The 22,391-nt window shown below is 42.9% G+C and overlaps 1 protein-coding gene across 1 annotated transcript in view; it reads right to left on the bottom strand.

The window, feature by feature from the left end:
• Positions 1-22,391, bottom strand: part of PLRG1 (pleiotropic regulator 1) — a 36,665-nt gene that overhangs the window by 3,766 nt on the left and 10,508 nt on the right. Inside the window, exons 2-14 of the mRNA XM_044300248.1 lie at positions 19,276-19,382; positions 16,999-17,126; positions 15,633-15,686; positions 12,456-12,549; positions 12,150-12,234; positions 9,830-9,931; positions 7,197-7,289; positions 4,183-4,332; positions 3,487-3,588; positions 3,204-3,306; positions 1,806-1,914; positions 1,098-1,237; positions 805-998 (exon numbers count right to left, since the gene is read on the bottom strand). Of these exons, the coding sequence (XP_044156183.1) occupies positions 805-998; positions 1,098-1,237; positions 1,806-1,914; positions 3,204-3,306; positions 3,487-3,588; positions 4,183-4,332; positions 7,197-7,289; positions 9,830-9,931; positions 12,150-12,234; positions 12,456-12,549; positions 15,633-15,686; positions 16,999-17,126; positions 19,276-19,382 (1,461 nt within the window). The remainder of the gene's footprint in view (positions 1-804; positions 999-1,097; positions 1,238-1,805; positions 1,915-3,203; positions 3,307-3,486; positions 3,589-4,182; positions 4,333-7,196; positions 7,290-9,829; positions 9,932-12,149; positions 12,235-12,455; positions 12,550-15,632; positions 15,687-16,998; positions 17,127-19,275; positions 19,383-22,391) is intronic.

Below are 22,391 nucleotides of genomic sequence, written 5' to 3'. Positions count from 1 at the left end.
AAGGAGGACCACAACCGGTCAGGAGCTGGGCAGAGGAGCCCACAACCTGCTACAGTGCAGATGGCAGTATCGGGAGAGCGAGGGAGGGTAAATCCTGTTTAAAACTGCTTCCCTCCCCAGATTAGCACCAGTCACTGCTTGGCAGCTGAAGGCATCTGTGTGGTCCCATGTGCATAGGTGTCCGCATTGCTGAGAAAAATGATGCGTTAATATATGCAAATGAGCATCTAGGTGCAACAGCTCATTTGCATATATTAAAGCATCATTTTTTTTCAGCAATGCGGACACATATGCACATGGGACCACAAAAATGCCTTCAGCTGCCAAGCAGTGACTGGTGCTAATCTGGGGAAGGAAGCTGCCAAGTGAACATGCAACAGGCCAGTTATACATATACAAATCTGCTGACAGATGCCATTTAAAGGGGTTCTCCGAGCATTTTGTCTAATTATTACATAGGACTTGCACTCCCTCCCTTCCCTGATGCTGAGGCCTGCAGTTGTTTTTTTTTTTAGGTGCTATATTTCTTTGTACTGAAGTAAATAGATCCTAACAATATAACATCTCAGTGCAGCAGCCGCAGCACATGGAAGACAACTTGTATGAAAGTGCCAGTAATGCCATGTTCAGACGTAGCAGAACAGATCCGCTGTGGAGCGCATCACTCTCTGCTAAAGCCCGCGCAGACTTTGGACATTAGGAATGACATGAAAACAACCAATATAAAAAAACCTTAGAGAATTTACAGGTGCTTTGCCTTCATTCACACTGTACGAGGCAGTTTCCAGTAAAGGTCATACATACCGCGGTATCATCCTCTCTGTAGACTTTGACTGTTTTATCGGCTTCGGCAGTGATTAATCGGCTCTCTGACTGGTCGAAGGTGCATGCAAATATACCAGATTCACTGTCTAGAGAGCCCGGCTGGACAGCAGCGTGAATTCTCTGGAAATTATAACCTGTCCGCCAGTCCCATAGGTGCATTGTTCCATTGTCAGCTGCAAGACAGAAGTGGGAGAAGTCAGACAGAGCCCACTATGTACGGAAGGAAATCACAGCATACAGGTATTTTGTCTTATGAAAAGAAAGTGCGGCACCTCCTGACACCAGCACTCCATCAGAGTTGACAGCCAACGTGTTTATTATGGCATTGTGACCGGAGAGGTTCTGGATGAAGTTTCCATCAGGGAATTTCCACTGCTTAATATTATCTGGTGACCCAGATGCAAATGTGTACCTAGAATAAAAGAAACGATTGTGGAGTGAAGAAATGAAGCGGATAACTTTGGAAGTCACACAGATACACAATAAGAGAACTGCAGCGGCGGCACTTATTGTGTCACACGGAGAGCTGCACCTAATGCTATTCCTGGATCCTCTCAAGATTCTGCAGAAAAAGCTTTTCATAAACATAACCAAGTCTAAACCATCATCTAGTCCAATATTTTATGGGCTTTCTAAAGCATTAAATTATAACTAGCCACTATGACACCTCGACATTTGCATTGGATGGTAGAAGAACCATGTGAGAATGTGGCATGTTGCAGTGGGCTAGGAGGGCTGTGGAGTCTGCTTTTTCTCTTGGTCCACACTTGGCTGCCATATAAATGGCTCATTTCTAATTAGTAATAACACATGTACCCTAGGAATTTATGGACACACAGGAATCGCCATACTCAGACTTCACAAAATTATGTAAAAATGTTAACGATGATAATTATCTGAATTAAAATGTGAAATTCCTATTACGAGTCCTAAAATGACCTGGGTAATACTAGAGTAGTCCACAATGAAGAAGCTCTTACTGTCGTGGATGTAATACAACGGATCTGACAGACTTCTTGTGATTTGTCAGTGTGACGCGAGTCTTTCCACCCACCATGTCCCACAGCCTAATTGTGGTATCGTGGCTTCCTGGAAAACAAAAATGGGATAGCCATATTGTAATGACAACCATCACAATCTCAAAGTGATTTGGATCAAATTAAAGTGACTCCCTCAATTTAAGGTGTACCTGCCACCTGTAAACTACAGATCCAGTAATACTCCCTCAATTTAAAGGGAACGTGTCATCAGAAAATGGCCTATTGTTTAAACATTTTTTGATGATACTTTTAATTTTCCATGTCAATCATCTATATTAAAACAGATACCATAAAGTCCTGCAGTTTTCACACTGGCCACTAAGCCTAATACAAGATAACAGATAGATTTACAGTTATCTGCTTATCTGTAATTTTAATCCTGCCTATAAATGATATCAACTCTCACTACTGCTTTCTAAACGCTGTTAAAGGAAATGCGTCAACAACATTTTTCATTTTTGTAGTTCTTTTATTTTATAGTTATAGAGCAGGAGGAGATGAGCCGATTGAGGTATAGTTTTGAGGGACAATATTCAGTCATTTATACAAAATTAACTGGGACATTTATAAAGACCGGCGAATTATACGTCGGTCTTATATAGAGGTGCAGGCCTCTACATAACTGACTCTTGCTGCCACCGAACGTGCTTTAAACTATGCCACGTCCCCTTACTGGCGCAGTTTAAGGCTATTTTCCACGGCATAAGCTGAACCTTTACGGGGGAAAACGGACACTGACGCTTGTGTGAACAGTCTTATTTTCAATTTCTCCTAACTGCGCTAAGCATAGTTTAAAAATGCCACTGAACCATTCACACACCATTGAGCAACCCCAGACAGAAGCTATTGAGCTTATTCCATTGATCGCTCCACTCTTGGGACTTGTTCAATACCCTGTCTGTACACTGCGCACGCTTGTACTGCTCTGCTCACATAAAGAGGCGCAATGAAGGACATAACTCGGAACAGGTACAGACTGTTCACATCAGCTAGCTTCGTAAGAGAGCAGGATTGATTAACCTGTTAAGTACAAGGTTCATTTCAATTTCTGAACACAATTTTTCACGCTACTGTTCTTCATAAGTGTATCGTTTTCAGATTCTGTTTCACTAATTGTGGATCAGACTTTGTATTCAGATTTAACAACATTTTCTATCCCATGAGGCATTTATGTACGAGAAAAGCAACATGGATCCTTGATATTCTTATGTATAGAGCCATAGATTTCTAACAATTGCATAAGTAATAGGAGCAAATAAGTCCACATAAAGAGACAGTCTAGCCTTGCATGCACCCAAAAACGAATAGCGAGTCTGACAGGAGACAAGTGGCTTTTACCTGTTATGATCTGAGGCTCAGCAGCCTGACATCGTACTGTTGCCACAGCATTGGTATGTCCGACAAGTGTATGCACACCGGCTTTCGTTCTTATATCCCAGATCTATGTAAATAAAAAAAGCATGAATGACGCTAGACTGAAATAATAGAAGGCAACAGTGGTTCTGTTAGGTAACCAGTAATAATTGTTAGCTTCTCAAAATAAAATAGTTGAAGTCCAGAAACACCAATCCACATAGTAAGGTGTTTGAGCCGGAAAGCGAACCCTCCATACATTACTTACCCGTGCTGTGGAATCTCTGCTGCAAGTCACAAGCACGTCAATGGTGGGATGCAAGTCTAACCCGTAGACTGCACTTAAATGACCGTGGTAATGCCTTATGACCTAGTCAGGGAGAAAAATAACACAAGTGAGCACCCAAGAGCTTTTACTTAGATCTGAACTGGAATGTTCTCTAAGGTCTCATGCAAACAACCATATTTTTTATCTGTGCACCATCAGAATTTTTTGCAATTGGAATTTTTGCAGCTGTTCTGCAAATTATAGAACATGTCCAATTCTTGTCCGCAATGTCCAACATTTCTACACTGTGGACAAGAATAGTCATTTCTATTGATGGGAGAGAGGAAAGAAAAAACAAGGGAGGAATGCATAAGGAAGGTGTCCGTACTTTGCAGACAGAAATACGGACACGGTCGTGTGAATGAGGCTTAAGTCACTGTGAGAATATAATCTTAAGCCGCCTCAGCCTGACTGTATATATCAAGTTTATAAAGATCACACAGCTAAAATCAGATGGCATTGAAAGAAAAAATTAAATAAAATACATAAAGCAATAGAAGACTGTTCCAAAGAAAGGGATTTTCAGGTAAAATATTTTATATACAAGAAGACCAAAAAATAAAAACTTAAAACATTGTGGGAAGGCATAAAGGGCTGCAGAACCTAGGATAAGAGTTTTATGGATGTAAGGCATACCTTATTATATTCCAGATCCCAGCATTTCACCTGCTTGTCCTCGCCACAAGAAAACAAATACGGGCTCCTGGTACTTACAATCACTCCCCGGACAGTGCTTATGTGTCCAGTTAAGGACAGCTTTAATTTACCGCTTGCCAGATCCCAGATCTCGAGAGAAGGGAGAAATGAAGTCAAACTCTGAGCAGCACATCATTAATACTGCATGACACAAATACTCTCCATAAAGCAAGAACCTTATTAAAACAATGGCATGAAAAGCACGCTAGAGTTGTGCTTTGTATTAAGAGGCTATTTCTCGGGGGTCCACTAACAGGAGCAGAAACCAAAGACAACTCAAGCCAGAATCAGGAAGGCTATAAGTAGACAAAAGTCAGAGCTTAGGAACGTGGAGCAGGACACAAACATGACCAAAACCACTCCAGGTTGACACAGGTTTGCCCCCGATAAGACATTTTAAATATATTTTCCTGCAAAAAAAATAATATTTAAACAAAATGGAACGGATTATGAGTTTTGAAATGGCTCCACAGATCACTTCACCTTTTCAGCTTTTGTTCAGAATTTCCTGATGTTCCAGCCAAGAACCATACAAGATCATTGCTTCGAATGCTTGGTCAGATTTCCAGTAACAGATATTTCTGGGCAGTATACAGTAATATACTTAAATAGTACACAGTATATGTGTAGCAGTAAAAGTATATACGTTTCCTTTAAAGGGGTCTTCCGGCTTTAAATACTGATGGCCTATCCTCAGAACAGGCTACCAACATCAAATTGGTGGTGGTTTGACACTGAGCGCCACTACTGATCAGCTGTTTGAAGGACCTTTTTCCTGCTGCCATCTACATGGTAGCATCAGTGCAGGTCCAAGCAGTTTATTTGAATGGTACAACGCTGTAATCACCCAGCAGCGCCATTACCATGTAGACGGAACGCAGAGTGTACATTGAAGGGGCAGTCCCATCAAACAGCTGATCGGCATCGGGAGTCAGACTTCTATGTAATTGAAATTGATGGTCCATCCTAAGAATAGGTCAACCTTCTGAAACCAGAAATCCCAGTATTAAAATCATTGGTGGCAGTGGCCACAGGGTCCCCTCTTCATTGGTGGGGGTGGCAGTGGCAGCTTCTGATCGGAGCCCCAGCTGTGTAATCCTGGGGATCCAAATCTGTTACCATGGCAGCCAGGACACTACTGAAGCCCTGGCTGCCATGGTAACATCCCTGCTGCTGTGTGCACAGAGAGTGTGAAGTACTATTCACCCCAATAGAGCTCTATTAGGGTGAGGATGAAAAGACCCCAGGTTCTTGCCCTAAGGGGGGAAATAGTTATTAAAACACCACACACACCAAAATATTAAAGGGATTGTCCGGGTTCAGAGCTGAACCCGGACATCCCTCCATTTTCACCCAGGATGTCCGGGTGGAAGTTACCGCCCGGCAGTGTGTTATTGAAAACAAAAGAGCCCGTGCCCTGCGCGATTTAGCGCAGGGCACAGGAGCGCATCGGAGCATGAGCTGCTCCGATGCTAGGCTCAGGGATGCTGCCGGGGTAAAAATAACGGTATGTCCAGGTTCAGCTCTGAACCCGTACAACCCCTTTAAGTATAAATCACACTAATTGCTAATTTTACATATAAAATATATAAATGCATAAATGTTCCATGCACGTGGCTTTTTTGGCGTTTTATTTTTTCGTGTGGTATCGAATGGTATAGAGTATTGCAATACTTTATGGTATCAAAATCGAACCAAAATTTTGGTATCGTGACAACCCTAAGCCCAGATGTGCAAAAAATTACACAAGTTAAATACCACACTGAGGGCGAGTCATGAAAACTGACAGGAAAACCCAAAGCAGCCATACAGCGCAGCTTCCTTTTTCAACAGCAGTATAAGAACTAAAAAAAGTGCACAGTGGTTTCTAAGGGCAACAAAGTTTTTCTGTAAGACAACTAAGGACTTCTGTCATTAGGAACATTGTTATTAAACTGGCTTTAGATATGTGCTAGAGTCAGCTGAAGCTAACAGTCTTTTATCCCTTCTTTCTAGGTGCCTCAATTTTTGTGAAAAATTAACTTATTTTATGCAAATGAGCCTCTAGGACTAATGGAGGTGTTTACCCCTACTTCATCTAGCAGCAACATGCTGATTGAGTGTTGACGTCACCCTGCCGGGTCCTGTCAATCAACATGATTAGGGTGTGGCAAGAGGATGGAGAAAACAGTCTCTAGAAGTAGGGGCAACACCCCCATTGCTCCTAGAGGCTTATTTGCATAAAATACAACATCACAAAAATTGATGTTCCTGATGGCAGAAGCTCTTTAAAGAGAACCTATTGACACAAAATGCTTGTGTAAGCTACAAGTAGCATGTAGCAGAGCAGGAGGAGCTGAGCAGATTGATACTTGATACATGATAAAGGGCAGGAAAAGCAGATTGATATAGTTTAGTTTCAGCAAAAGTTGTAATTTGCCCATTTAAATCTCTGCACTTTCTGAGCTCAAGTTGGCCCATTTGACTTTTCAGTGATTCATCTGTCAATGTGTATAACAAAAGATAGCTGTCAGTCACTGATAAAATGGTCCCGTGTACAACTGCACATAGAAAGAGCTGAGATTTACATGTATAAATTACAAGTTATGCTGAATTCTGTCCTATAAAACTATATATCACTGCTCAGCTCCTCCTGCTCTATAACATGGGGCCTGCAGATCGCATTGAATTTCTTAGTGACAGGTTCTCTATAAAAGGGACTAAGAATAGAGAACGAATTATGCCATAGGATTAGTTGAGGGAAGAATTTTGAATTTCCATTGAGCAATTTACTTATCTCCGAGTTCAGCTTCTTAAAATCTCAACATGGAAAAGAAAATTGTTTTTTATCCCCTGCATTGAAAAGCTGCTGAAGCTGGCATGAAGTCACAAAGGACCAACAGGAGTGCCGGAACGTATAATAATTAAGGAGTTGGATTCACAACAGAAATGCTTCCCTAGCTAAGACGCCTTACCTTTATTGTTCTATCGGCTGAGCCTGTGACAAACCACTGGTTCCCAGGTTCGACTGCGATAGAACGCACCCACCCCAGGTGACCACTGATGACCTGTGAAAGAACACACACTACACTTATAATAAAGAAAATGATACATACGCTGTGGGGCACAGTAACTATTAAAAAAACAACAACTTTTTTTGCACTAATATACTGGCACTTTGCACTGCATTTATCAAAAAGAAAAAAAAAGTAAACACTTTTCTAACCCTTATATGCCTCATCCAACAAAGACGTGTTGCATCACAGGAAAGTCTCCGCACCCCAAAAGATGGGCCAAAATGTTGGTACATTTATTGGAGTAAAATTAAGTCAACTTAAAAGTGGTGTAACTTTAGACAACACAGTACAAAGATGGTACAGATTTATCATCCAGCACCAACCATTATAAACCTGCGGCAGTTTAAGCGGTAAAAATGGGACATGTTCCATTTTTTTGTGGTATGGGGGCACAGCCCGAAAACCAACAGAAGCGTTCCATGGTGCTTCCGATATGTGCCTCTGCTCCATATCTTGAGGACACATTCAAGTCAATGGGTCCGCATCAGTGACACGGAGTGCACATGACGGGTGCCCATATATTGCGGACCTGTAATACGGACACGGGAGGCCGGGGCACACTACAATTGTCTAAGTTAACACTGGCTTACTTTTATATTGCATTCAGAAACCTGCCCCTATGTTCACATACAGGGAGACCTCAACACTTTGAAACGCATGCCCAGCTGGCACACAGGATAAGATCTACACCACACAATATACAAAATAACAAACACACAGAAAACCTATTGCATTGGGATAAAAAATAAAAATGAAATCCATTTCTCGTTTAATTCATTGGGGAAAAAGCACCATGGGTATACGCCCAGCTATCAGTAGGAGGTGACACTAGATATCAAAAAAGGTTGGCTCCGCCCATGTGGGCTATACCTTCTCCACAGACACTAGGCTAATCAGTTTGTGCCAATAGCAGTAGGAGAGAGAAACAAAAGCAAAGAACCAACATGTCCTGGACCGGGGAAGGAAGAGCGTTGCGCTCAGGGAGGGGGAAAAAAACAGGGCAAAAAGCGCACCTGGGAGCCGAGGACAGGGTGAAGATGCGGTCTAATCTCAGCAGAAGCCGGGGACTAAAGTAAAATAGAAGGCCAGGGAGGGGCATGGGTGGCCAGGAGAAGAAGGGTTTCCCAGGCCCCCGAATAAAGTGAAACCCACCCCTTGGCCAAAAGGAGGGGAACTAACCCGAGACCCCATGTGACAGGGGGTAATACTTAACGCCCGGCGTCTTTAGGCATGGGAGGGTCATCCCTTCGGCAAACTCGCACATACGTGGGATCACCGGCATGCCACTGCAGATGCAGTAATGGGGGACTGGGTGACCAGTGAGCTGCTCAAAGTACAAGCCCGCAGGGGGTGCGACTAAAGTGGTTATCCAAGGATAAAAATAAAAAAAGCTGCAAGACCTGCAAAAAAAACCAAAAAAAAAAAAAACAGCAGGTCATGTCTGCCTCCTACGGAGTAGACTAAAACAGAGTAGCCTAGTGTCTGTGGAGAGGATATAGCCCACCTGGGTGGAGCCAACTTTTTTGATATCTAGTGCAGCCTCCTAGTGGTATCTGGGCATATATCCATGGTGCTGTGTCTCCCAATGACAAACTAGAAACTTACATAATAGTTTTATGCTGCCCTATCTGAGGCTCCAGTGCCCGAGTCTTGCCCTAGTTGTTCAACGAAAATTTTAAAGGACACTGCCAACATATATATGAATACTCTGACATTTTCTTCCTAATAAATAATGGGTGGATGGTTTTCTAGTCACTCCAAGTATTCTACTTCCTGCCCTGCATCTTTAACTTCCCCTTCGTTTGGACATTTAGTGTGGCAAACAGCCTCACTGGACTTGGTCAGACCATCATTGTGATCAGACAGATTTCCCCCTTAGTGACTCAATTAGAGGATCACACATTTCCCTCATGAATGCAAAGCTCTTCTCTGGGCATCCTTATCTAGGCCTATCAAGACAGAAACAGTGATGCGATACTATTATACTAATTCTAAACCAACGATTATAGCAAAGATTAGCTAGCAGATAGCATCTTCTCCTCAGGGAAACAGTAAACAGACAACAGATCACCTGTCTATATAGGACATCTTATGTGTTGACTGCTACAGATGGAGAACCTTTTGTATTTAATTTTCAAAAGCATAGCACTGTTGAAAAGAAGAAATCCAAAGAAAAAAGGGATTTTATGAATATTGAGTTTATAAACATACTCCTTTATGATGGAAGTGTCACTTTAAGAAAAGAAATGGGCAAGGATAAAGGGTCTCTGTCACTAGTTTATGATGCCCTCAGATAAGACTGTACACACCTGGTGACAGATTTTTATTTTATTTTGATTTCATTATTTCCCCAATGCTTGATTTTGGCTTCAAAAAGTTGCAACCAGATATGCATCTTTTCAATGCCAATGCCACTTCTCTAGTCGCACGGACCGCCAAAGGAGGCATGTAATGGGTGAGCCTTATCCTCTGGTCCTGGCAAATCAGTGCCTTTATGGTGGTGTTATAAATAGATAAAGAGCAAGACTCACTCTGTACAGTTTCCAAGGCGGATGCCACTGTGGTTTGGGCATAGTTGGTGCTTTCTTTGCCATTAATGCAGAGTTCTTCATTCCACCAGACTCCATAGAAGCCTAAAACAGATATAGCAAAATATAACTCGTCACACAGCCAGAGAGTGAGGCCTACGAATAGGAAGAATTAAGAGGCAAGCAAACTATAAATCACTTAAGAGGACCTCTCATCACTCCGGACATGTCTGTCTTAGTAACTGATTGCATTAACCATTTAATAACTCTTCTGAAGCATCTATTCTTATAACTCTATGCTGCACAATTTCTCTATCATTCCTAACCATAGAGGAATGAGTTGCCAGCTGGAGAGGTCCCTGCACAGCCACTATCCAATCAGTGCTGCCAATGTCGGGCTGTGCAGGGACACACCCCCTTACGGGTAACACTCATCTGGACCTTCATTGTAAAACGGCTAGTAATTCATTCATAACTTCTAGAAATAATAAACAAATAACACAGTTATAAGAATGGGTGCTCCAGGAATTTAAAATGGGAGAGACAAGTAGTTACTAAAACGGATATCTCGGGAGAGACATTTTTTAGTGCCATGCTACAGAAATGCTGTACACTGCAATCTACAAAACATAAGCAAAATGTGGACAGATGCGAGAGACATGGAAGAAGATTTGGTTAGGCCCCAAAGACCTTGCAAGCTGCAAAGCTGAGAACAGTAGATACAAGAATAGAAGAGTAGACAGTGGCTGGAGGAAGTGAGCGAGTTACCAGTCCTTGAGGAATAGTTATATAGAGGATACATTTTGAAGAGGTGGGTTTCATTTTTGACCATTATAAAGAGGACTTATCGACTGATCAGTTTGTTTATGCAAGCATGAAAACGCTTGCTGGTCAGCAGCATGTCTGTTCCCCAAGCACTTTCAGTCCGCCCGTGTAAAGGCCTTTAAAACAAACAGCAGCGGCGAGCTGCACGATTATATGGAGTAATTATCAGGAACAAGCATTCATAGGAACGCTCATTCCTGATAACTGGCCCGTATAATCGTGCAGCTGATCAGCAGACTCGTTTGTCGGCTGATAAGCATCATTGATCAGGATGGAAGATGAATGATTATCTGCAGTACATCTCCCTGTGTAATCAGAAATGTGCTGCTGATATGCCGTAGAACTGAATAGGTAAACCACTGCAGTCTATGGTATAAGCCAGGGACGGCCAACCTGCGGCTCTCCAGCTGTTGTAAAACTACAACTCTCACCATGCCCTGCTGTAGGCTGATAACTGACGCCTGGTAGATGGGCCCGACAAGTTTGATCAAAATGTGCGCTAAGAGGTTCTATTTTTCCATTTATAGTAGGTATAATACAACTTTAATTTAGAATGATCCCCATTTCTCAGCTCTATTGTTTGTATGTGTGCAACCATTTATTTTTATCATGTTTGCTTTATGGATATGCACCTGTGACTATGAATATAATAGATATACACACACTATATACTATTTTGGGTTCTGGGGCTTTTTGATCACTTTTTTTAAACTAGTTTTGGGGAGGGAGTGTGTGGGTTATGGGACTCAGAAATGACGAATCAGCTGTTTAGATGATTTTTTTGTTTGTTACACCATATCGAATAAATACATTTAGATTATACTTTGGCAACACCGCGTTTGAAAATGGCCAATGTCTTAATATCTTTTTTTAAAATGGGGAAAGAGGGCGATTTTTATTTTTACATAATAATATTATTATTATTATAAAAATTAAAAATCACCTTCTTTCCCCATAAAAAAATAATAATAATTAAGACATTGGTAACACCGCGTTTGAAAATGGCCAAAGTATAATCTAAATGTATTTATCCGATATGGTGAATAGTGTAACAAAAAAAAAAAATCTAAACAGCTGAATCGTCATTTCTGAGTCCCATCACCCACACACTCCCTCCCAAAACTAGTTTAAAAAAAGTGATCAAAAAGCCACACACCCCAAAATAGTATGTATAAAAAAAAAAAAAAAGATTGTCCAGCAAAAAATGAGCCTTCACACAGCTCTATAGACAGATCTAAAAAACGTTATAGCAGAACTGCATTTTTATTCAAATTCCACCCCATTTAGAATTTGTTTTGGCTTCCCATTACAACGTAGGCAATATTACCTGATGCCAATAGAAAGTACAACTTGGCTTGCAAAAAAAAAGCCCTCGTACAGCTTTATGAATTGAAAAATAAAGTTAAAGCTCCGGGAAGGGAGTACAAATCAAAAAAATTTAAAAAGTGCTGCACCAGGAAGGGGTTAAATATATTAAAAGGCAAAAAAGGGAACTTACCAAACCAGGGGGCTGTGAACGCTCAGGATGTCCAGCCTGTCTGTAAATATCTCCAATACCAGGAGCAATGCGATGGGCATCCAGTCTGGTGACAGATGAAGATCAGAGTGTAGGTTACCATCACAATAGTGACAAGATATCCTGGATGAGCTAATAAGTTATAGTCACAAGTCTTATATGCAAATTTTTTGCAAAGAGTTGGGGGAAAAAAAAAAAAAAAACACACCCTACAGATAGTAGGTGTAGACTACATGTGGAAGTGCCCTCATCCCCCTCAAAGACGGAGGAAAGTTTAGTAGCAATTACCTTGCCTGTGAAGGAGGAAGCGCCAGTGCCAAGGATTGTGCTGCCGATTCACTAGGCATTCTCTGGATCTGAGTGTCGGCTGTTAAGGCTACACCTAGAAAAGAAATCAACACCAATATAGGTTTGTTATACATGGCATACCAAAAATATAGAAATGCTATTGTTTTAACGAGTCACAATTCTTAGTTTCATGTAATCCTTTAACAGCAAGGTGTGCAATATTAACCTCTTAGTGACTAGCATGTTTTGGGCCTTACTGACCAAGCGTTTTTCTTCTTTTTCATCGTCGTATAACTATGTGTACATCTATATAGCTTTATGAGGGCTTGTTTTTTTGCGGGACAAGCTGTAGTTTTTAGTGGCACCATTTTGGGGTACACAACTTTCTGATTAACTTTTATTAACTCTTTCTGGGAGGAAGATGGGGGAAAACCAGCAATACTGCCACTGCATTTTAACGTTCTAAATAACAATCACTTTATTCCCTGGGTCAGTACGATTACAGTGATACCAAACTTTTTTTTTTCTTTTACATATTACAACTTTTTTGCAATAAAACCCCTTTAAAAAAAAATTATGTTTTTGTATTGCTGCTTCCCAAGACCTATAACTTTTTAATTTTTATTTCTATGGAGTTGTGTGGGCACTTCATTATTGCGGGACAACTTGTATTTTTCATTGGTATCATTTTAGAGTAAATGGCGCTTTTTGATCGCTTGTTACCAAGTTTTTTTTCCGTTGGCAACCAAGAACAAATGATCAATTCTGTATTTTTTACGGCGTTCACCGTAGGGGATAATTTGTGTGATATTTATGTAGTTCGGGTCGTTATGGACGCAGCAATACCAAACATATGGGGGATATATTTTTGCAATTTTCTTCATTAAAAAGCGTATTTTCAATGGAAATAAAGAGTAATATTTTTGATGGATTTTTTTATGATTGTGTTTTTCTTTTTTACCACTTAATAGTTCCACAAGGGTACTATAACAGTGTTTTGATTGCTTTTAAAATGCAATTCATTATCCCTATACACATCGGTCCCCCGCGATCGCATTTGCAGGGTGCCGATGGGAGCCCGAGGGAGTCCGCTCCCTCTGTCAGCACTTTACATGCCGCAGGCAATGGCGCCTGCCGCATGTAAAGTGTTCAACAGCCCGGATCAGCACTCCTGCCGGTACGGGCTGTTAGAGCAGGGCCGCGGGTCTCATGCGAGAGCTGGGTCCCAGCTCCTTGCTGCACGGGGTACCCGTAAAAAAGCAGCAGCCCAGCAGGCTCCTTAGCGACCGCCGTAAAAAGGCCTATGGGTGGTCACTAAGGGGACAATGGGATTTACTGGGAATTTAATGGCCTGGCCGACAAAGAGCAACCCCACAGATCGAGTTTCTCCCTGATTTGGTTCGCTTCGCATCGATACTGGTGCTAGCATCTCAATTATCAGAAACAGCATAAGCCGCAGCATAGTAACAATTCAGGTCGGCCGCCAGTGACACGTCCAGCGTTCACCAGACTGGTAGGTAAAGATTTAGAATCTGTTATTCTCAGTACATGCCAAAGGCTCCTAGCACCGCTCTGTTGGAAATGTAGCTCTAATTTTCTTCCATGGTGACATTTCACTTCCTTAACTACTCTCCGGATGCTATATGATGCAGTCTTTTTATACTCGTCCATGTTTCCAGTGACAAGCCCCGTGTTTTAAGCTGCAGTATGGAGTGAAAAGGCATTCTGGATAATTCTATCCACCCATGGCTTCTGATTTGGGAATGATCTGATGGTATATCTGTGGACCGTATCATCCACAAACTTGGCAACAAACCCTACAACCGCTTCCTCTGGCTAAACATGCATCAATCTGCGTCGTCAGGAGCATCCTGCAGGGCAGCCTCTGAGTGATCTGTCCACCACAAGACCTCCCTCTGCACCGGAGCTACCCGCTTAAGTCCCTCTTCATGTTTTGGTATAAGAAAAATAGCAGCATGATCAGATTGGCCCAGTGGTGCTGTCTAGCCATCTCTAAATGGGGGTGTACCAATGATCCAATGTCCAGTTGCCTCTGGAAGGGCATGTTATGTGCTGGTAAAGATTCAGCTTTACAAGTTTGAGACTGTCGCTATTAAAATCCCCAGCTACAACGTGTGCAGAATCACAGTGTTGTCAGAGGGTCTCATATAAAGCGTTGTCTGTTAGCCAGCAGTGGGATGTAGACAGCACTGACTAGAACAAAAGGTGACATTTCAACATTAGAAGCTCCAGATAAGTTGAGCAGGACAACACCAACCACTGTTCACCACTAAACTCACGCCCCTTTAGATTTCCCCCGACTCCATCTGTCCATGAGGTAGACTAAAAAAAACTCCGCCGGCTGCATAGAATAATCTGGTGCCACCTTGTTTCACGAAAGCCAAGGAGGATACAGTCTCAATGTCTTTCTGGAACTTTATCCTAGCATGCAGGTCATCCAGCTTGTATTAGACAAGAAAATACTGGGGAGAGGTAGGCAGTTTTGTTGGAAAAGATTCAGTAAAACTCAAATTTATATATTTAATTCTCATGCTTTTTTTGACCGTTTTAAGCTCAGACAGAGCAGAGATTTAAATGCATAAAAAAGCTGTATATAAATCTGCTTAGCTCCTCCTGCTCTATAACATACTTTTAAAGTACAGTTGATGTCCTGTATCACCAGTTCCGGCAAACAGTAGAACCACAGGGGACTATTTTAATGATCCCAAGTCTTCTGTCAGTTGGATATGATGTGGAAAAGAAAGGGGCCGAGTCCATCAGAGTCTTCCATAGTAGCTCTTTGTTCTGGCGTGTACGGTGGAGGGAGGGTCTTTAACATACATTAATTTCACAAAGGACACAAAAATAGTCGCATAAATGGCTCAGTGGTTAGCACTGGTGCCTTGCAGCACTGGTCCTGGGTTTGAATCCGACCAAGGACACCATCTGCATGGAGATTGTATGTTCTCCCCGTGTTTGCGTGGGTTTCCTCCAGGTACTCCGGTTTTCTCCCACACTCCAAACACATTCTGATAGGAACCTTAGATTGTGAGCCCCATTGGGGACATCGTGATGCTAATGTCTGTAAAGCGCTGCAGAATATAGTAGCGCTATATAAGTGCACAAAATATTTAATTAGTATTTCTGAATATAACACAAATGAATAAGCTGAAATACCTGGTCCTGAGGGGTATGGGTGTGTTCCGGTTACCATGTATTCAGATTCCAGACCTAATAAAACAAATATTAGATTAGCAGGTCTTAACATTTTGTGGTAGAAATATAGGACAGGAACCAGGCTCATATTGGTCAGTGCTTGCAAATCAGTGGACATAAACATAGGACTTATACCAGAGAAGTTAGACTCCATTATAAAAACAGCAACATTGCATAGACCTTCGCAGTAATGTGGTCATTCTAGAAAACGGGGACCGGCAATGCCTGCAGGACTACACTAATAACACCTCCTACAAAGCCGGTATATTTCTGTGGGAGATCAGAGGGAAGAACAGCCATGAGGTATAGCTTCTCCACCGACAGCCAGCCATAATCTGCACATTAGGACCTGTGTGTTCTCCATTCAACAATCTGCTTTTTTTTTTGCAATCATTTGATGTCTCAGGAGGATAAAAACAGTGGAAGACTACAGTGTGGTATAATGGGCAACTAGTAACTCATTTACTTGGGGGGGAAAATATTCTTCACTCTTAGGCTACATGCACACGACCGTTGTGTGTTTTGCGGTCCACAAATTGCAGAGCGGCTCGGGCAGCCTTTAAGAACTGCCTATTCTTGTCCGCAAAGAGCAGACAAAAATAGGACAGGTTATATTTTTGGGGGCGACCACGGAATGGAGCAACGGATGCGGACAGCACACAACACAGTGCTGTCCGCATCTTTTGCAGCCCCATTGAAGTGAATGCTGTACGCATCTTTTGAGGCCCCATTGAAGTGAATGGGTCCGCATCCAAGCCGCAGAAACTGCAGCTCGGATGTGGACCAAAACAACGGCCGTGTGCATGAGGCCTTAGTTTGACCAGTGATTTTCATCAGTAATTAAGAGCCAAAAATCAGGTGTGGATCAAAAACACGGAATAGGAGCAAATCTTTCTATAATGCCTTTATCCCTGTGTAGGCTCCACGTCTGGTGTGGCTCACTGATGAAAATCATGTGTGGTGAACTAGGCCTTAAGGTGGATTTACATGTCCTGAGGAAGCAGGCGATTGCCCTGAATGAAGCGTTCCTTTGCGAAAACTGCCTGCCTTTTAGTGGAGGTGAAGTGCAGCATGAGCTGTACAGGCATGAGCGATGCCTACTGTTTTTGCCAACTCCCATACAGAGTCTTTGTTGCCCAAAAATGATGATTTAGATGTCTGTACGCTCGTTCATTGGGTCATCTGAGCAGATTATCAGGAACAAGAGTTCATATCAGGGTTCTTCCCCAATAATCGGCCCGACAAGCGGGCTGTGTAAATCAACCTTTAGAAAGGCTGCATTGCTTATAATATTACATGGAGAATGCAAATCTTCACTTGTGCAAACCTTGAATACTAGGGTAAAGTTCATATGGATCCCCCAAGGGTCCCTTTTCACGATTTTCTCTAACAGTAGGCATGTGTAACACAGGTCCATATTCAGTGCGTAACTTCACACACATCTTCAGCTTGTGGCTACAAGGAAAGAAATACAGCTAACGTGAATTATGCTGCACATATCTGCATTTCTATACATTCCCCAGTAGCTCAGAATGAAACAGGACATCAACTTACATATAAAGAGAAAATAAAAAATACAAATTAACTGAAAATAATAGCACTCGCATAATGCTAGATACAAAAATTATATATAATTTTTTTTTTTTTTTTTTTTTAAAACCTAGGCAATGAACAGAACACATCCCACCTAGCACGAAAGGGGATCTCAGTCAGGCAGGGACCTACACTATTTGATACCATTAGGCAGTTACAGGACAGGCACTGTACTTCTGCATAGGATAATGTAAAGCACGTTTGCCAATATATAGGTTACGGCGAGTTTACACTTCAGTTTGGTCAGTTATTTCCATCAGTTTTTGTGAGCCAAAACCCGTAGTGAAGCCTCCACAGAGATCAGGTGTAATAGAAATATATACGCGTATTCTGTGTTTTTGACCCAGATCTGGTTTTGGCCCACAATAACTTATGGAAATAACTGACCAAGTAACTGAAGTGTGAACTCAACCTTACAGTTTTTATTTTTATTTGGCAGGGAGCTGATTAAAATAAGAAGAAAATCCTTACCAATAAAATGTCGGATGCCTTTGCTCGGTCCCTCCTGTGCCTGCAGCGGTCACTGTACATCATTCCCATGACGGCTGCAGTTAATCACTGGCCTCCTCTGTCGCATGCCGTTCATGCACACGTGACCATTGAGGGCGGTGATTCACTACAGCTATTACGGGACCAATGAACATGATGTGATCAGTATAGGCAAGTTTTGTTTTTTATTTTACACAGCCAAATTTTTAAAAACATGTAGAACCCCTTTAATAAGGAAACGTTCCTATTTATAAGGGTCCATTCAGATGTCCGTAGTGCATTGCAGATCCGCAATACACCTGGCCGGCACCCCCATAGAACTGCCTATTCTTGTCCGCAATAGGACATGTTCATTTTTTCCAGAGCCGCGGACCAGAAGATCGGGGGAGCGCTCCGAAAAGGAGGATGCGGAGAGCACATAGTGTGCTCTCCGCATCCATTCAGCCCCATAGAGAATGAATGGTTTTGCACCCGTTCCGCAATTTGCAGAACAGATACAGACCCATTATACGGACGTGTGAATGGAGCCTAAACATGTCGGATGCCAATGATGCCATGCTTTCCACATCCAAGGATGTTCTGGGTGACCACTAGAAATCTTAGCCCTGTACATTGTGTGCAGTGGTTCGGAGTTTGAAATGGGCCTCTTATTTAAATGCTGCTACACAGGACACAGTCTCACAACTCCACATGTGATGACTGAGAAATAAATGTATGACAAGAGCACCTAAAACAGGCATCTCAAACTGCGGCCCTCCAGCTGTTGCAAAACTACAACTCCCACAATGCCCTGCTGTAGGCTGATACCTGTAGGCTGTCCTGGCATGCTGGGAGTTGTAGTTTTGCAACAGCGGACAGGAATAGGCATTCCTATCATGGGGCCGGCTACATTAACACGGCCGGTATAAGTGTTTTGCGGATCCGCAATTTGCGGACCGCAAAACACATACAGTCGTGTGAATGTACCCTAACATTTTATTCATACATTTCCAGGAGGAATAACAAGGCGCCACTTCCATGCAGAGTCATAAGAAGAGATGCTCCAGAATAGTTGTTTCATAGGGAATACAAGTGGTCACTACAACAGATAAGTGAGGGGCAGTCAGGATTGAGGGTAACACACAAACCTCCTATAGCCCTGTACAGATATGCAGGTAACGCTTCTTCAGAGCACTAGATGTAATGTGCTTAAATAATCATGGAAAGCCTTCCCTCTGAACGGAGCAGCAGGTTCCAATGATAACCAGTTTATTTATCTGCATTATTTATCGTGCTGGAACTTCAGAGGGGCAGGAGACGGGTAATTGAATTCTCTGCATGCTGTTTGAGGCCTTCAAACTCAATGAGAAGGGCCTTAATTGTGAATCCCTTCAGCTGCTCCCCTGGCACAGTCATCTATTCTGCCGCAGCTATGGATCGCCACCTCCATCTCACTGGATATTTACTTAAAAAGTCATTAAACAGATTGACGGGCTCCATTGACTGGTACGGAGGGAACGCTGATACGAGGCATTTATCTTACCTCTTGTCATCTATAGGGATTGGCTTAGCATTGTCGGCCACAAACATGTCATGAGTCCTCTTCAAAGATCTAAACACCAGGGTGTGGACAGAGTGTTTCTGCACATCCTACAGAAAGAAAAATAGGAATAGGTAAGTAATAGGCAACTTTCAGAAAAACAATGTAATAAAACGCAGGGCTGGAGTCCATGGCTTCTATAATGGTCGGCTGACTCCTATGGTCTACAGTACAGTTGTCATTTCAGGTGAGATGCCTTGAATGCCTTTGTCAGGGCATATTCACATGAGTTTTCAGATCTGTGTAATTCAAATGACAAATCTGTAGCAGAAATCCAGTTAGGATGCATTCACATGACTATGTATTTTGCAGTCTGGAAAAAGCAGATCCACCAAAAATACGGATGACATCCATATTGCTGGCGGATCCATTGTGACAAATGACTATCCTTGGGCTACGGAATGGACAGCACACAGCGTGCTGCCTGCATTTTTTGCAGCCCCAAGTGAATAGGTCCGCATGCTATCCGCAAAAATCCCTTGTGAAAGGGGCCTAAGAAGTGCTTTTCCAGTGAGTTTATACATCTACACAAAGAAGCCGAAGAACACAGGTACAAACCTCCATGGCCTGCGATATACTCATTTTAAACCTTGAAATATGCACAAGTGCTAAAAAGGCAACAGCTCAAAACTCCATGTGCATCATGAAAGCAGGAAAAATGCTTAGACAATCCGAAACATTTAAGAAAATCTCAACCACAGTCTGCAGCGATACCAGTCATTCAGATGACTGCTGAAAAGCGATGTGAACAAAGAAGTCAAAACACTTTTGAAAGCCGGACCCGGCACTAATACATTCCTATGCTGTATCCGGCATGTGTTCCGGATTTTTGGCCGGAGATAAAACCGTAGCATGGTGCGGTATTATCTCCGTCCAGAACAGACAAAAGGACTAAAATGAAGACATCCTGAACAGAGGATGCTCCATTCAGAATGCTTTAGGATAAAACTGATTAGTTCTTTTCCGGATTTAAGCCCCTAGGACGGAACTCAGTACCGGAAAAGATAAACGCTAGTGTGAAAGTACTCGAACACAAGGCATTTATCTAGAGAATTGCTAGCAACACACTGAGCATGCTCGACCTAACAAAAGGCTCAGAACTACAGGTCGATGCCATGGTAATTTATGAGGAAAGTGTGTGTAGCAGAGGAAGAAAACTACTTTCAGAACTACGGAGCGGTAAATATATGAAATTTACATTATATTAGGTAATTATTAAATGATGAGTTAGTCTAAAACATATGTTATATATGGTGACCGGAGTACCCCTTTAAGCCATGTCCTCTTGTCAAGGGCAGCAGTAAAAGTGTCCAACGCCATGTGTACCACTGCCAGAGGCAGAACCCCATGGTGATGCCATCTGCTAGAGGGTGAGCACCATTGTGTTTTGATTTACCCAGGAACCTGCCTGAAGCCCCCCTGTGCACTGGACGGTTTGACTATGCACATGGCGATGAGCTGACCTTTTTTGTATATGTAGAATCATTTTGCCATTATTCTAGTCTCTACACAAGGGTAATGGTGCATACAGACTTGAGTTCAATGAAGAGCAGCGTGCATGAGGAGTGATGAAATATCTGGTCAGATTTTGTGATAAAACTGATTTTAGAACTTTAGACAGTGATTAATATTGAAGCATCCATGTTCCTTGTAATATTACATTAAGAGCGTGCTGGATGATCACTCCTCCAGCCTTTGTTCTGGCCTTTAATGCAGGTATACATGTTGGATCTGTACATTACTCTGCTTGACAATTCCCACCTTGTAGCCAGTGACTCACTGTTTCAATTAAAAGTATTTTCCAGGATTTGGATATTGATGGCCTACCCTCATTAGGCTACTTTCACACTTGCGTTAGGAGCGGATCCGTCTGGTGTCTGCACAGACGGATCCGCTCCTATAATGCAAACGCTTGCATCCGTTCAGAACGGATCCGTTTGCATAACTGTTTATTTCAGATCTGATTTTTCACTTCGGAAAACTCAGATCCGACAGTATATTCTAAACACAGAAGCGTTCCCATGGTGATGGGGACGCTTCATGTTAGAATATACTGAGAACTGTGTACACGACTGCCCCCTGCTGCCTGGCAGATGCTGCCAGGCAGCAGGGGGCAGACCCCCCCTCCTCCTGTATTTAACTTATTGGTGGCCAGTGCGGCCCCCCCTCCCTCCCCAGTATTAAATATAACCAGTGCGGCCTCCCCCTCCCTCCCTCCCCAGTATTAAATATGACCAGTGCGGCCCCCTCCCTCTATATTTATTGGTGGCCAGTGCGGATTCCAAGTATTGTGAGCAGTGCGGCCTCCCCTCTCCCCCCCTAATTAAAATCCCCCCCCCCCCCCCCCCCCATCATTGGTGGCAGCGGAGAGTACCGATCGGAGTCCCAGTTTAAATCGCTGGGGCTCCGATCGGTTACCATGGCAACCAAGACGCTATTGCAGTCTTGGCTGCCATGGTTACTTGGCAATAAATACAAGCATTATACTTACCTGAAGAGCTGCGATGTCTGACCGGCCGGGAGCTCCTCCTACTGGTAAGTGAAAGGTCTGTGCGGCGCATTGCCTATAGCACAGACCTGTCACTTACCAGTAGGAGGAGCGCCTGGCCGGTCAGACATCGCAGCTCTTCAGGTAAGTATAATGCTTGTATTTATTGCTAAGTAACCATGGCAGCCAAGACTGCAATAGCGTCTTGGTTGCCATGGTAACCGATCGGAGCCCCAGCGATTTAAACTGGGACTCCGATCGGTACTCTCCGCTGCCACCAATGATGGGGGGGGGGGGGTGATTTTAATTAGGGGGGGAGAGGGGAGGCCGCACTGCTCACAATACTTGGAATCCGCACTGGCCCGGCCACCAATAAATATAGAGGGAGGGGGCCGCACTGGTAATATTTAATACTGGGGAGGGAGGGAGGCCGCACTGGTCATATTTAATACTGGGGAGGGAGGGAGGGGGAGGCCGCCGCACTGGTCATATTTAATACTGGGGAGGGAGGGGGAGGCCGCACTGGTCATATTTAATACTGGGGAGGGAGGGAGGGGGAGGCCGCCACACT

The sequence above is a fragment of the Bufo gargarizans genome, chromosome 1, assembly GCF_014858855.1.
Source record: "Bufo gargarizans isolate SCDJY-AF-19 chromosome 1, ASM1485885v1, whole genome shotgun sequence".
NCBI lineage: Eukaryota > Metazoa > Chordata > Amphibia > Anura > Bufonidae > Bufo > Bufo gargarizans.
Note: the sequence above shows the minus strand (reverse complement) of the source record. Positions and strands in the feature narration are given on the sequence as shown.